At 52.0% G+C, this 13,131-nt stretch overlaps 1 protein-coding gene across 1 annotated transcript in view; it reads right to left on the bottom strand.

Moving 5' to 3' along the window:
- Positions 1-13,131, bottom strand: part of ZC3H3 (zinc finger CCCH-type containing 3) — a 204,738-nt gene that overhangs the window by 15,352 nt on the left and 176,255 nt on the right. Inside the window, exon 10 of the mRNA XM_009282171.1 lies at positions 1,394-1,569. Within this exon, the coding sequence (XP_009280446.1) occupies positions 1,394-1,569 (176 nt within the window). The remainder of the gene's footprint in view (positions 1-1,393; positions 1,570-13,131) is intronic.

The raw sequence follows: 13,131 nt of genomic DNA, 5'->3' as shown, positions 1-13,131 counted from the left end.
GGGCTGGGCTCAGCCCCAGCCCTGCCACTCCCCTCCGAGCCCAGCTAACGTGACATTTCAGCTCGTTCGACATCTCCAATGATGGTGCCAATAAAGGAAAAAAAAAACCTCTCCCTGAGCAGCTTTCAAGCTCGGGCATGCTCCCTTCCCCATGGAGGATGCCAGGAGCCGGCCCTGGGATGGGAGGGGGGTGCCTCCCCACTGCCCAGCCCTGCACTCATGCCTCCTTACCTAATAAGAGCGAGGAGCTATTTTACACCTCGTTCACACCGGGGATGTGAGCTGGGTGTCACTCCAAGGCTCTTCTGTCACCTGGGATAAGTTCGGAGAGGCCCCTGACTGCTCGTCCCTCTCTGCTACCTTACAAGGCAGGGCCAGGATGAGGCCCAGGACCAGGCAAGAGCATGGACCAGACCGGCACAGCTCCCACGTCCCTCTGTTTCCATCCCACCCTCACCCCCACGTCCCACTCTAAAGAGCCATGGAGGAGCCAAGCATCCAAGCCGGTATTTTCTCCTGCCGCTAATCAGGATTTTTAGATTTTGGCTTTTAAAGCCAAATTTCAATTTGGCTTTAATTTTAATTACGTTGGGATGTAGTCGTTTTGCAGGCAGGGCTCGGGGATGAGGGCAGAGGAAGGCAAGGATGTGCCAAGCTCAAGAAAATCTGTCTCCCTGTGGGGACGAGGACCAATGTGTCCCTCAGCCTGCGGGCTCCATCCCAGCACCCAAAAGCATCGTCTTTGCCCAGAGCGAGCTCAGAGAGCTTCCAAGGATTAACCAAGTAACCAGCCCAGCATCAAAAGGCTTTACAAAGCCTATTGTATTTCCATGTCCATCTCCATCTCTGCTTCTTCAGGCAGTGAGTCCAGCCCTGATAGCAAGCCCCTCCATGCCACACCGAGGGCTCAGCTCTGCTCTCCGCCGTGGATTTGAGGAAGAGAGAGGAAGAGGGATGATGGTTTCCAGTTTCCCACAGCACTATGGATAAGCTGTACCCGCTTTTGGTGGTAGAGTCTCCATCAGGGCTTCTCCACCTCCCAGGAGGAAGGTCTACAAAAGCCTCGGAGACACCTGGAGGTGCCGAAGCTCTGGGCGGCACATTTCTGAGGGCCAAGATACCCACACTCCAACGGCACACATCGGGTAGCGAGATGCAAGCTATCCTCTCCTTCCTCTCCATCAGCTCTGCCCGGGGACCTCTCCCTCAAGCACGGACCCTGCCCAACCCTATTGACCGTGGTGGCTCTATCAGGAAGGCACCACTGTGACCCATACCAGCAACATCTTAAAATAAACCAGCACACACACACCTGGAAGAGGAAACATCTAGAGCAGGCTGCGAGGAAAACTGTTTAAGAGCAGCAAAGAGAGTTTCCTCTGCTCTTTCCTACCTGCCCGTCTCCTCCCAGACCCGTCTCCACTTGGAGGGGGGCTCACTGCGGTCCCCATCTTCAGCCTCTCTTGGGTGGCGCTTCTTCTGGGGGTGCAGCAGCTTGCACCGGGCACCCCTGGGGCAGACGCCTTTCTTGGCAAAGTCGGGGCAAACCAGCGTGTGCTTCTTCTTGCACTGCGAGGGAAAAAGAGAGCAACTTTGGGAAAGGCACAGAAAGCCTCGCAGGGAGCACAGGTTTCCAGAGCTGGGCTCCTTCAGGTGGCACCATGTTGCTAAAGGAAGAGAAGGATGTGTTGGTGCTTCCTTCTCCGTATCAAAATACTATTCCGTGTCAAAACACTACTCTCCTCTGGGGGAGACACTACACACTCACTTACAGCTTTCCAAGTGCCTGATTTGACGGACCCAAACCACCAAAGTCTTAACAGCAACCATCTACCCCCAAGGTGGCAATGCCGGGAGGTCCCCAAGGGGTTAACTGGGCTGGAAAAGCTGGTTTTGGAGAGGACACAGGGTTTTCTTTTCTCAGACATGCTTGGGACTTGGGGAGGTGCAGGGAAGAGCAGCAATGAAGCACGTTCCTTTTAGGACTTAGTTTGGGATCGCTGCCTGGACTACCCTCCTGACGAAGGTAGCCCAGGGCCGAAGCTCAACCAGCTCTGCTCGGGGCTTGGGAATGAGCTTGGCCAATGCTCTCCTGTCCGGGGAGACTTAGTGCGGCCATGGCACGGCACTGGCAAAACAACGGCATCAAGATGGTCAACCCTAAAAGCGCTTCTGCGCTCCCATCCCCGCATTTCGGTGGCTTCCAGCAGCAACACTCACAGCCAGCCCCACAGCCACCGGCTGTGCCAGTGGGAGGGAGACATTGTCAGTGCTCCACAGCTTCCCCCGGACAAGGCTTTCTGCTGGGAAATGGCACTTCTTGGCAGCGGGAAAGGCGGGAAGAGATGCAGGCAGGGCAGAGGGAGACACCTTCAGGGGTGATTTCCAACTGGGTGGCTGGGAACGTTGGCCGGGAGAAGGGAGAAAGAACAGCCTCTCTCTAATCTCCAACTGTTCCCAACACTGTGACAGCAACACCCAGCGACCCAGAGAGCTCATCCCAGCATATCCCAATGGATGCAGGATGGGAGCGGGTCCTGGAGCCCTGCTCAGCCCCATGATACCCTGGAGGGGACCCGCTCCCACCCAGAATGCTCCCTCCCACCCCACCTGATGAGCCCACCTTGGCTCTCGCAGGGCGACAGGCACCACACCACGACACCCATGGCAAGACACAACCCAACACACACGGTGCAACAAAGGGTCCACAACACCAGGATCCATTTGCCTGTTCACCTTCTCCACGAGCAAAGACGCAGCCTGCTTTTTCCCCACGTGGGTCCTTCGACGCTCGGATGCCCGCGCTGCAAACCTCCTTGCTACAGGGTAGCACAGATGCTCAAATTTTGCACGGGTTTGGGGGAAAACAGGACAAATCCATGGGAAGAGAAACACAATGAGGGTTTCAGTGCGATCATTCTTGCCTGTTTACAAAAATGCATCTTCCTGACAATGCAGGATGTAGGTGAGCTCCTGCCCTTTTAATGTAATGACACTGGGGGCACGGGAGCAGCTCCCCACGCTGACCTTTGGGATGAAGTGGCAGCCCTGCTGAGCCATGGGAGCTCTCTCCTTGAAAGGGCAGAAGGGTTTGGCAGCTCCGCCGCCCGGGGCCGATCGCTGAAGTCAGCAGCGGAGCAAGGAGCTCGTCTGCTGAAGGTTGGGGATGGCGTTGAGCAGCAGGAGGGCTGGGGATCTGGATGGACACACGGACTTTGGCTCCATGTGGGGGGACGGCGCAGCGACAGCACCGCTTTTCCACTGAAAATTCATTAAAAAACCCAGTTCCTATGACTTTCTCTCTCTATTTGACAGATCTTCAACAGCAAGTAAGTCTACAACCCAACAGGCAACCTGAAGGTAGAGTCATCTCTAAACAGCGCCCAGGCTCTGCCGTTACTCCAAAATCCTCTGTTTCATAGAATCATAGAATCATAGAATGGTTTGGGTTGGAAGGGACCTTTCAAGATCATCTAGTCCAACCCCCCTGCCGTGGGCAAGGACATGTTTTACTGCATCAGGTTGCTCAAAGCCCCATCCAACCTGACCTTGAACACTTCCAATGATGGGGCATCCACAACCTCTCTGCGCAACCTGGCCCACCACCCTCACCGTAAAACATTTCTTCCTTACGTCCAACCTAAAGCTACCCTTTTTCAGTTTAAAACCATTGCCCCTTGTCCTGTCACTACAGGCCCTACTAAGAAGTCTGTCCCCATCTTTCTTAGAAGCCCCCTTAAGTATTGAAAGGCCGCAGTAAGGTCTCCCCCGACCCTTCTCTTCTCCAGGCTGAACAACCCCAACTCTCTCAGCCTGTCCTCACAGCAGAGCTGTTCCAGCCCTCGGACCATTTTTTGTGGCCTCCTCTGGACCCGCTCCAACAGGTCCATGTCTGTCTTGTGCTGGGGACCCCAGAGCTGGACGCAGTGCTCCAGGGGGGTCTCAGCAGAGCAGAGTAGAGGGGGAGAATCCCCTCCCTCGACCTGCTGGCCACGCTGCTTTGGATGCAGCCCAGGATACGGTTGGCTCTCTTCCACCCATGGACCAGCATTGGAAAAGTAGAGCGAAATTTCTAAAAAAACTCTACTACAGGTAGAGTGAAATTTCTAATTTCAATAGAAATTAGAGCATCCCAGCCGTGCAGGCAAGGCCGGCTCCTGCCTGTCCCGAGCTGGTAGGAACATTGATGCTTATTTTGGGTATGCCACTCAAGAACAGGCATGGGAAAACCATCTCCTCCAGCGCAGAAAGCTCTGTTTAAGCAGCCATTCTCTTGCAAACCACCTAGAAAACACGTTTGAATAAAGCAGAGGTTTGGGAGAACAGCTTTCACTTTTTCCCTACCTTTTTCCCAACTCGTGCTGGTCCGGATACCTCCACCTGCAGACAGGACACGGCCCAGACCAAGAATAAATGCTTGGAAAAGGCAGTGACAGGACAGCTTTCAAGGGCAGTAATTTTTCCCAAAATATTAGCAAGTAGAAAAGCAAACCCCTCAACCTGATAATTGCTTTAAAAATAACTGAAACAAAATTAGGGGAGAGAAAAAAAAAAAGACACAGCCCGTTAGGGATTGAAGGCTGGGATGAACGCGGGGACTGCCGGGCGATGGAGAGCTGGGGAGGTTGAAAGCTGAGATGGCGCGGGGCCAGCTGAGATCATCTGCGTGGACAAGACCTGCAAACCCCTATGGTTTATCTTCTCATTCTCCTTTTCCCCACATGCTTTGCCCAAAGCCATTCTTTATTCGGATGGGCAGCAATGGATGATGATGCCTGCCCAGAAATTACATGGCTACGGTGGCGAGGGTTGGGCAGAGCTGTTGAGCCCGCTTTGCCAGGACAAGTGGATCCCAAGGAAAGCAAGAGCAAAAACTCAGGATTTCATGCTTTATACAATATCAGGTAGCAAAACAGGGAGGGATGGACTCTCAAGCTGTGTGATCACTTTTCTGATTGGCGTCAACATGAAATAATTCCCGTATCGTCCTTATAGCTTGGGCCAGCTCTAGTTCAATGGCACCGATCTCACGCGACGGCAAGTTGGCCTGGTGGTACATCGGATCTACTGCAAGCTGGAAGGTTTCCAGTCCACCACCACCTCCAGATCTTCACCCATACGATTGATGGTGACACCCTGCAAACCTCCTATTAATTACGAACCCATCTTAAGTCGATTACTGCTAATTATCAGCAGGGTGGCAGCTCTTCAGAGCCTCCGCCCAAGGATTTGACATCTGCTCCTGTATAGTGGTTCCCAACACAAAATGGACTTGGGAAAGGGAAGAGCAGGAAAAAAGAGCCCTGGCCTCAAAAAGCTGCATGGATGCATCACCGTCGCAGCTGGCAGTGATGCTGCTATGCTGGGGAATGATGCTATTTTGGGGAAAAGCCAAGAAACGCAGCACCCGAGGGACCGGTCACAAATCCCTGCCAGGGGACGGTGCCACAGTCCCAGCTGGGTGCCGGGAGCAGGATGCGCCACCTCCCCGGCACAGACCTCTGAGCCGATCATTGTACCAGACCACATTTATTGGCTCCACGGCAAAAATATACTTAATAAAGAAAACAAACCGTGTGCGACTAATCCCAGGGCCGTGTCCTCGACTCAAGTTTCTAATGGCTTTTCCACACTGCTCCCAGCACTCGGCCCTCCTTCCGTAACACCCCGTCCATCACCGCTGTTTCAGAGCTGGGATGGTGAGGCTGGGACAGCCTCCCCACCGGGTTCGGTGGCTGGAAAAGCCCCTTCTGTTTATTTACGGCAGCTCTTCTGCTCTTGCCCTGCATGCCAGAGCAAACATGCTGGGCCTGGCTTGCTGCAAGGAGGTTTGCTGCTCGCCGCGTGTCAGCCGGGGTGAAGCCGAGCAGGGCTGTGGGGTGGCGGGCGCGACCTCGCGCTGGGGGCCATCTGATCCCTTCCACCTGTCAGGGTGGCTAATTATACCCCCATGGGACCCCCGCCAGCCCACAGGTTGGACCATAAAAAGAGAAAAAAGCCTCTGGTTTCTTCCAACAGAGACAACAGAAAACCCACAGCACCACTAAAAAGCCCTGGGGAGAAACCCCCCGGCTATGTTGGGTGCTGATGAGGATGCCATCATCCCGCTGATGCTGTCCCCATTCCCATCTCCCCGCTCCGGGGTTCCCCCCGCAGCCTGCCCAGAGGAGACCGGCAGCAGTGCCCAGCGCCGGGCCGGGGCCCAGCTGGCAGCCCCCGTGGCCAGGACTCCTCCCTGGCTGCCAGGCAGCTCTGGGTGAAATTCAAGGTGCTGCTAACGACCCACAAAGCCTTAAATGGCCCAACGGACCCCGATGCGCACGGGGAGTGGGACGGGGACGAGGGCGTTTGCAGGGCACAGCCTTCTTTAGCATAGTCCTGGCAAAGAAGGAGGCAGCAACTGGTGCAAGGTCCCGGCTCAGCCTTGGGAATGATGTTAATTAACATTTTCCATGAAGGAGCTTGGCAGGAGGCAGCGGACAGCGGGAGGAAGGCGAAGCTGGGTTACTGGGCCGATTAACAACCACCCACTGACCTTACGGGGTGGGGATGAGAGGTCCCATCCAGCCCGGCATTCCCGGCTCCACTCCATGAGCAGTTTGCCCAGGTTGAATTTCTCAAGTATCTCCAGGCTTCTCTCACCCCCTGCTCGATCCCTCCTTTCCCAGCGCTGGGGGACAGCAGGTGACAAGGGAGCAGCAGATGGACAAGAGATGGCAAAGTGCTGGAACATCTTCTTGTCTCCTTGGACCCGTGTCCATCTCTCTGTCCACCGTGATGGAAGAGTCCAGCTCCTGCCTAGAAGCCTGAAGCACTACAGTGATAAAAGCACCAAGCAGACCTTCTGGAGAAGGGGAGCATTAAAAGCACGAGTTAATCCCCAAAATCCCAGTGCCTCAACTCAAGTGCTTTCTATTTTTTAAAGCCCTCTGCACATCCGCGCAGCTTCACCAGAGCTATTACAGGTAACCCCATTGCCGAGCGGCAGGGTTAACCGGCTGGATTGATGTCAGGCTGTTTTAATGTCCCTCTTACCCACCACGTATCAGCACTAAGTGGCTGTTGGGAAGCTATCGCTGGAGGTGGCGGAGTTGTTTTCTGACGCCGCTCTGAACTGACAGCCAGTAAATAGCTTTTTTTTGATGGCTTTTTTATAATTGGGTGCAGATGGAAGCAGCCTTAAAAAAAAATTCCGGCTCCCTGTTGTTAAAACCTGGAGGACAATACATCCGAACATCATCCAGGCTGTGGAATAACGATGGAGAAATTTAGCCGACACAATTATCCTAAGGAATTTGCTCCAAAACGGGTTTCTGCCCCCAAAACAGAGTTTGGTGCCCTAGCAAAATGCTTGCAGGGAAGCGATGACCTCTGATGGCCTTCTCCAAATGCTCGCTAGGATTTGGGATCTACCAAATGCTCTCTAGGATCTACCGCAAAGCCGTGAACCCTCTCCCTTGGTATTTGCAGGCAATAAAACAGCATTTGAGCTAAAATACCTCCAGAGCTGGAGCAAGAAAGGGACGGCGTTTCTAAAATCACCAGAAATGTCATATTTAAGAGGCAGCAAAATAGCTGGGAGGGATTGAAGTGGGCAAGAAAAAGCCTTGTCCCTGCAGCGTCCATTCCCTCAGCATGGTCCAGCCCAAATAAGAAATGACCTAAGGGATGGGGATCTCCTTTGCATCCCTTCTCCGCCACCTCAGAGCTTCCTCTAAATTGCCGTCAACTGTTTCCTCTCATCTTGCTGCTCCTTGGTTTGAGGGTGTTACTCCTCTGTAATTGGAATTTCCCACGCAGCAAAATGATGTCAAAGAGCATTGCACCTCCCCAGCGTGCATGCACGCGACACTTCCAGGTTTCAGCTCTGAGCAGGAGCAGAAGTACCATAATTGAGCATTTCCAATGATTTTTTTTTTCTTTCAATGTATCGTCTCATTTGGGAATTGCTTCCTGCCTGGTCTTGCTCCTCGCCCCCAGTGAGAGCTTTGCTTGGAGTTGCAGCGGCCAGAGGTTGGATTTTCCAGGCTTGGTTTCTGTCCTTGTCCTAAATCATCCTGGAGGAGAGCCGCACAGCTTGGACAACGCTTGCAGACAGTGTAAGCCAAAATACAAATAAAAGAAACGAGGCAAGCCAAGAGGATGGAGGAAAACCAGCCAGCGACACTAAGCAACTCAGCCCTACTCCAACCCCAAAGCACCCAGGACCAGTTGAGCCACCACGAAAGCAAAGCCACAGACATAAGAAGGAATCATCGAATCATAGCATGGTTTGGGTTGGGAGGGACCTTCAAAGATCATCTAGTCCAAACCACCTGCCATGGGCAGGGACATCTACTAGATCAGGTTGCTCAAAGCCCTGTCTAACATGACCTTGAATGTTTCCAGGGATGGGATATCCACAACTTCTCTGGGCAACCTGGTCCAGTGTCTCACCACCCTCATCAGAAAAAATGTCTTCCTTATGTCCTATCTAATCCTACCCTCTTTCAGTTTAAAACCATTGCCCCTTGTTCTGGTAAAAAGTCTGTCTCCATCTTTCTTAGAAGCCCCCTTAAGTATTGAAAGGCCGCAGTAAGGTCTCCCCAGGCTGAACAACCCCAACTCTCTCAGCCTTTCTCCACAGCAGAGCTGTTCCAGCCCTCGGACCATTTTTTGTGGCCTCCTCTGGACCCGCTCCAACAGGTCCATGTCTGTCTTGTGCTGGGGACCCCAGAGCTGGACGCAGTGCTCCAGGGGGGTCTCACCAGAGCGGAGCAGAGGGGCAGAATCCCCTCCCTCGACCTGCTGGCCACGCTGCTTTGGATGCAGCCCAGGAGACAGCTGGCTTTCTGTCATTGCTGGCTCATGTCCAATTTTTCATCCACCAGTATCCCAAGTCCTTCTCGGCAGGGCTGCTCTCAATCCACTTATCCCCCAATCTGTATTGATACTGGGGATTGCCCCGACCCAGGTGCAGGACCTTGCACTTGGCCTTGTTAAACCCCATGAGGTTCGCATGGGCCCACTCCTCCAGCCTGTCCAGGTCCCTCTGGATGGCATCCCTTCCCTCAGGGGGATCAACTGCACCACTCAGCTTGGTGTCATCTGCAAACTTGCTGGGGGTGCGCTCAATCCCACTATGTCGTTAATGAAGATATTAAATAGTATTGGTCTCAGTACGGACCCTTGAGGGACACCACTTGTTACTGGTTTCCACTTGGACATTGAGCCATGGACTGTAAATCTTTGGACGCGGCCATCCAGAAGGTGAATCCCCATTCACCGCTGCGTGGCAATATCTATGGTATTCAATCATTCCCTGCGCTGCTTTGTTGAGGAACTCCATTTCCATCGGAGCCCCTGACAATCTCACCCATCACCCCCAAATGCTGCGATGGAGCCAGTTTCACGTGGGGAACCCATGGACGGTTATTACCAACCGCAAATCATCACCGTCGGGGGTGGAGCAAGCCAGACACCCACCAAACATCCCCTACAGTGTCATCTGCATCAGGGATGACAGGGGCTCCACCACATGCATGATTCCAGGTGGCTCAGGGAAGGTGTCACCCACTGCTCGCAGGACACAGAGATCGTCCGACAACGGAGAACAGATGGGAACAAAGGGAGATTCCAGCACAGGAAGCAAAGACAAAATCTGCTCTTCTTTGTGTTCATCTGTACAGAAGTTCAAGTTTAAATCAAGAACTTTCTGCCTCATCAGTATATTCCCATTTTATAGCCATGATTCAGCGACTACTTTTCCCCTGAACTTCCTAATTTTCATGTTTTGCGATGCACCTTTTTCTACAAAGATATTAAAGTGCAAGAGAGAATCACAGACCGGTATTTATCTAGGCACTATTATCAACTAGCCCAGGCTATTAAGCAGTTCAGGTTTGCCCTGATAAGCAACATCTTTAATGTAAGCATCTGAATGCTGTTGAAGACACTACAGTTAAATTAAAGTAGCAATAAGAACCCTCATTATGCCATTACAGAGTACGGTAAATAAGATGCAACTGGAAACCCACAAAGATTTCCGCAGCGATACATGGGTAGGATTTGGCATGGAAGAAACCTGATTAGTTTTAAACCTCCTCTGCAGGCTACGAAGCGTTTTCAACGGAAAGCTCCCATTGCCAGTACCAAGATTGATCACTTACTATCAGTAGCACAGCCATCGTCACCCAGAGGAGATGCACAAGGATTCAACGTCCCCAGTGAGCCAACGGGATGCACCCGGACAGGTCTCAGCCTGCTCAAATCCAGCCCGGCCACCATTTGTGATCTTACGAGCAGACTCATTACCAAGCCTATCCTTTTTTTCTTTTTTTTAATAAAGATTTTACTTACTAATCAGTTTGTTGACTGAAGATTTCTGCTACACGATAGGAAAAAAAACAAATCAAGCAGGCAACTCTAGCACCCAGAAAACATCTGGCGACCAGAGCCAAAATTAAAGATAAATGAAACGAAGTTGCTTTTGTAGTTGATTTTCATACAGCTGCAGTGGACTATAAAAGAGCTACCAAAGGCAGTGCTCTCCATCAGCTATTTCTGAACGATGGCAGAAGGGAAGCCACAAATCCCCTATCCCAGAGAAGGGGCTGCCCCACTGCCCAGGAGTTACCTCCAGTGCCACCCAGACATGCCTGCAAGCACCAAAAATCAGCAGGAAAGTTGAGGTCCGCTCAGCGCACCATGAACTCGCAGCTGGAACAGGTGGATACATGGCTACTGTCTACAGATATGCCTAAAATATCACTAAAAACTCCTGGCAAGCAGACCCAACACAATTTGGGTCAAAATAAAGGTGAGGGAGCCATGCCCAGGTAGCTCTCCATGCTGCGCCTGCTCCGGCACTAGGAAAAAGGATGCTGATCCATCTACCTGGCAAGCTCCTCTCCTCTTCCCCCCCCCCCATGTTGACATCCTACCTGAGAAAGCCCAGAGAGGGCTCGTAATCTCTAAAACCAGCCCCACACAAAGCTTCACGCACACAACCAGCGCTTCCGTAGCTAAGACTGGGCATTTCTACCACCTGTCCTCCATCTGAGCCCAAAACAGCTGCGTGCGAGACGGAGATAAATTTAAATCTTAAATGGCTCTTTCCCTTGCATGAGCAAGAAGGGGGAGGAGAAGCTGCCAAGATGTTTTAACGCGACAACTCCTCAACATGCTCTCCCGCTGGAAGTGTATAAAACGGATCATCTCTTTAGAAGAAGCAATTTGCTGATGTCCAGACCCTAACACCCAACCTTCATGAATGCAGGTGGTTAAATCTGTTTGAGGTTTGATTCTTCTGATGGAAGACGGAGTGAGTTTTATCCCCAGTGCAGGATGTGTTTGATGACAAGAAGTTACGGAACAGGACGTCGAGGCTCAGCAAGCCCATCCCCACGTGGGTCATCTTTAAAGATTTCACCGAGATGGAAGAGAAAAGGGATATGTCTATAAGCAGCAAAATCATGCAAGTCTTTCTCCTCTTCCTCTTGTCCACCCTTTGACCAGCTCACTCGTTTCACTGATTTACAACTTTAATGAACAACCCCCCCAGTTGCCCCCTGGGCAACCCTTCATCGTGTTGAGAGGTCCATCACCATTTCCCCACGGCCCCTCTGCTCAGGTCCGGCCAGATCCTGCATACCTACAAGATCCTGTCCTTCCCTATCCAACGCCACGAGCATGTCCCGCCACCACCAGCTCTCTCTGAGAGAGAGGGGAGAGGAAATTGGAAGCAGTTGTGACAGGATCATAAAAGGAATAAGATGGAGGTACAGCCAAGATATAGAAAATTTGGGATGGCTCAAAGCTTAGCCTTCCCTGTATCCCTCCCCGTGCTAATATCGAGAGGAGAGGTTTTATATTAAGACTTCTTGCACTTCAAACAGCCCCCCTAGTAGCTGGGCATGGAGGAGCTTCTCAGCTTGATTGGATCTAATTCAGCATAACAACGTCATGGAGATTGGAGATGAGTGCTTTGAGCCAGGAAATCTGCTCCTGCCACAGCTGGTTGTCTCCAGGCATCAGCCCTGGGGCGATTTGAAAGAAAAATCATCTGCATTTGAAACCTCTTAGTCAGTCTCAAACTAAAAGCATGGGCCAAACGATCACGCATGAAGGAGCTGCTTAAGGTCTCACACAGTATCTGAAGGGCCTCCAGGAGAGGAGCAAACCTTTGCTGACCCACTGAGGCGATGCTGAAGACCCACAGGTACGAGGCTGCCACCCAGAAAACTGATCTGGAAGAAACTCAGACCCAAAACATGGCCTCTCTTGATGCTAGCACACCTAGAGGGAAAGGGGAATACTGTTTGCAAAGTTGGGGTGCTTCCCTTCACAACCTCCAACACATCCAAAACCTCTCCCAGATCCCCTCTAGCCATGGCCAGTACCAGTTTTGGAGGGACAAGATCAAGGAGCAGTCTGGGCCTTCAGGATTTCCACAGCCAAAAGATGTTTAACAACCCTTAATGGACTTTTCATCCAGAGATTTGTCCACGTGCTTCTCCTCTGAGGCAGAAGTTGGAGCTCTGAAATGGCAGCACTGAGCATAGAGCAGCTCCCGTCCCACCGCTAGCCCAACCACAGCAGCGAGGACCTTGGGGAGAAGGAGCACAACCGATCAGAACAGCAGGATGGAGAAGCAAGAAATTATTCTTAAAGGATTTATACGCAGCTTAACAATTCACTGTGATTCTTACACTTGCTAGACTCAAGAAGCTTCTGCCATTAAGCACCTCCAAGCTTTTTGCTGTCACAGTCTCTTGATGCTGCAGGAAGAGGAAAGTCAGTGTCCTTTACCTCCACACCATATGTGACGGGTGCTGTGGTGGCCACCATGACCGCCTGGGACAGAAGTCCAGGATGATCAGCAGGCTGGAACACCTCTCCTAGGAAGAAAGGCTGAGAGAGCTGGGGTTGGAGAAGCCTGGAGAAGAGGAGGCTCCGTGAAGACCTTATTGTGGTCTTTCAATATAGAAAGGGGACTTATAAGAAAGATGGAGAGACTTTTTACCAGGGCCCGTAGTGAGAGGACAAGGGACAACGGTTTTAAAACAAAAGACGGTAGGTTTAGATTTGACATGAGGAAGAAATTTTTTACGCTGAGGGTGGTGAGACACTGGACCAGGTTGCCAGAGAGGT

The sequence above is a fragment of the Aptenodytes forsteri genome, unplaced genomic scaffold (assembly GCF_000699145.1).
Source record: "Aptenodytes forsteri isolate BGI_AS27 unplaced genomic scaffold, ASM69914v1 Scaffold260, whole genome shotgun sequence".
NCBI classification, from domain to species: Eukaryota; Metazoa; Chordata; class Aves; order Sphenisciformes; family Spheniscidae; genus Aptenodytes; species Aptenodytes forsteri.
Note: the sequence above shows the minus strand (reverse complement) of the source record. Positions and strands in the feature narration are given on the sequence as shown.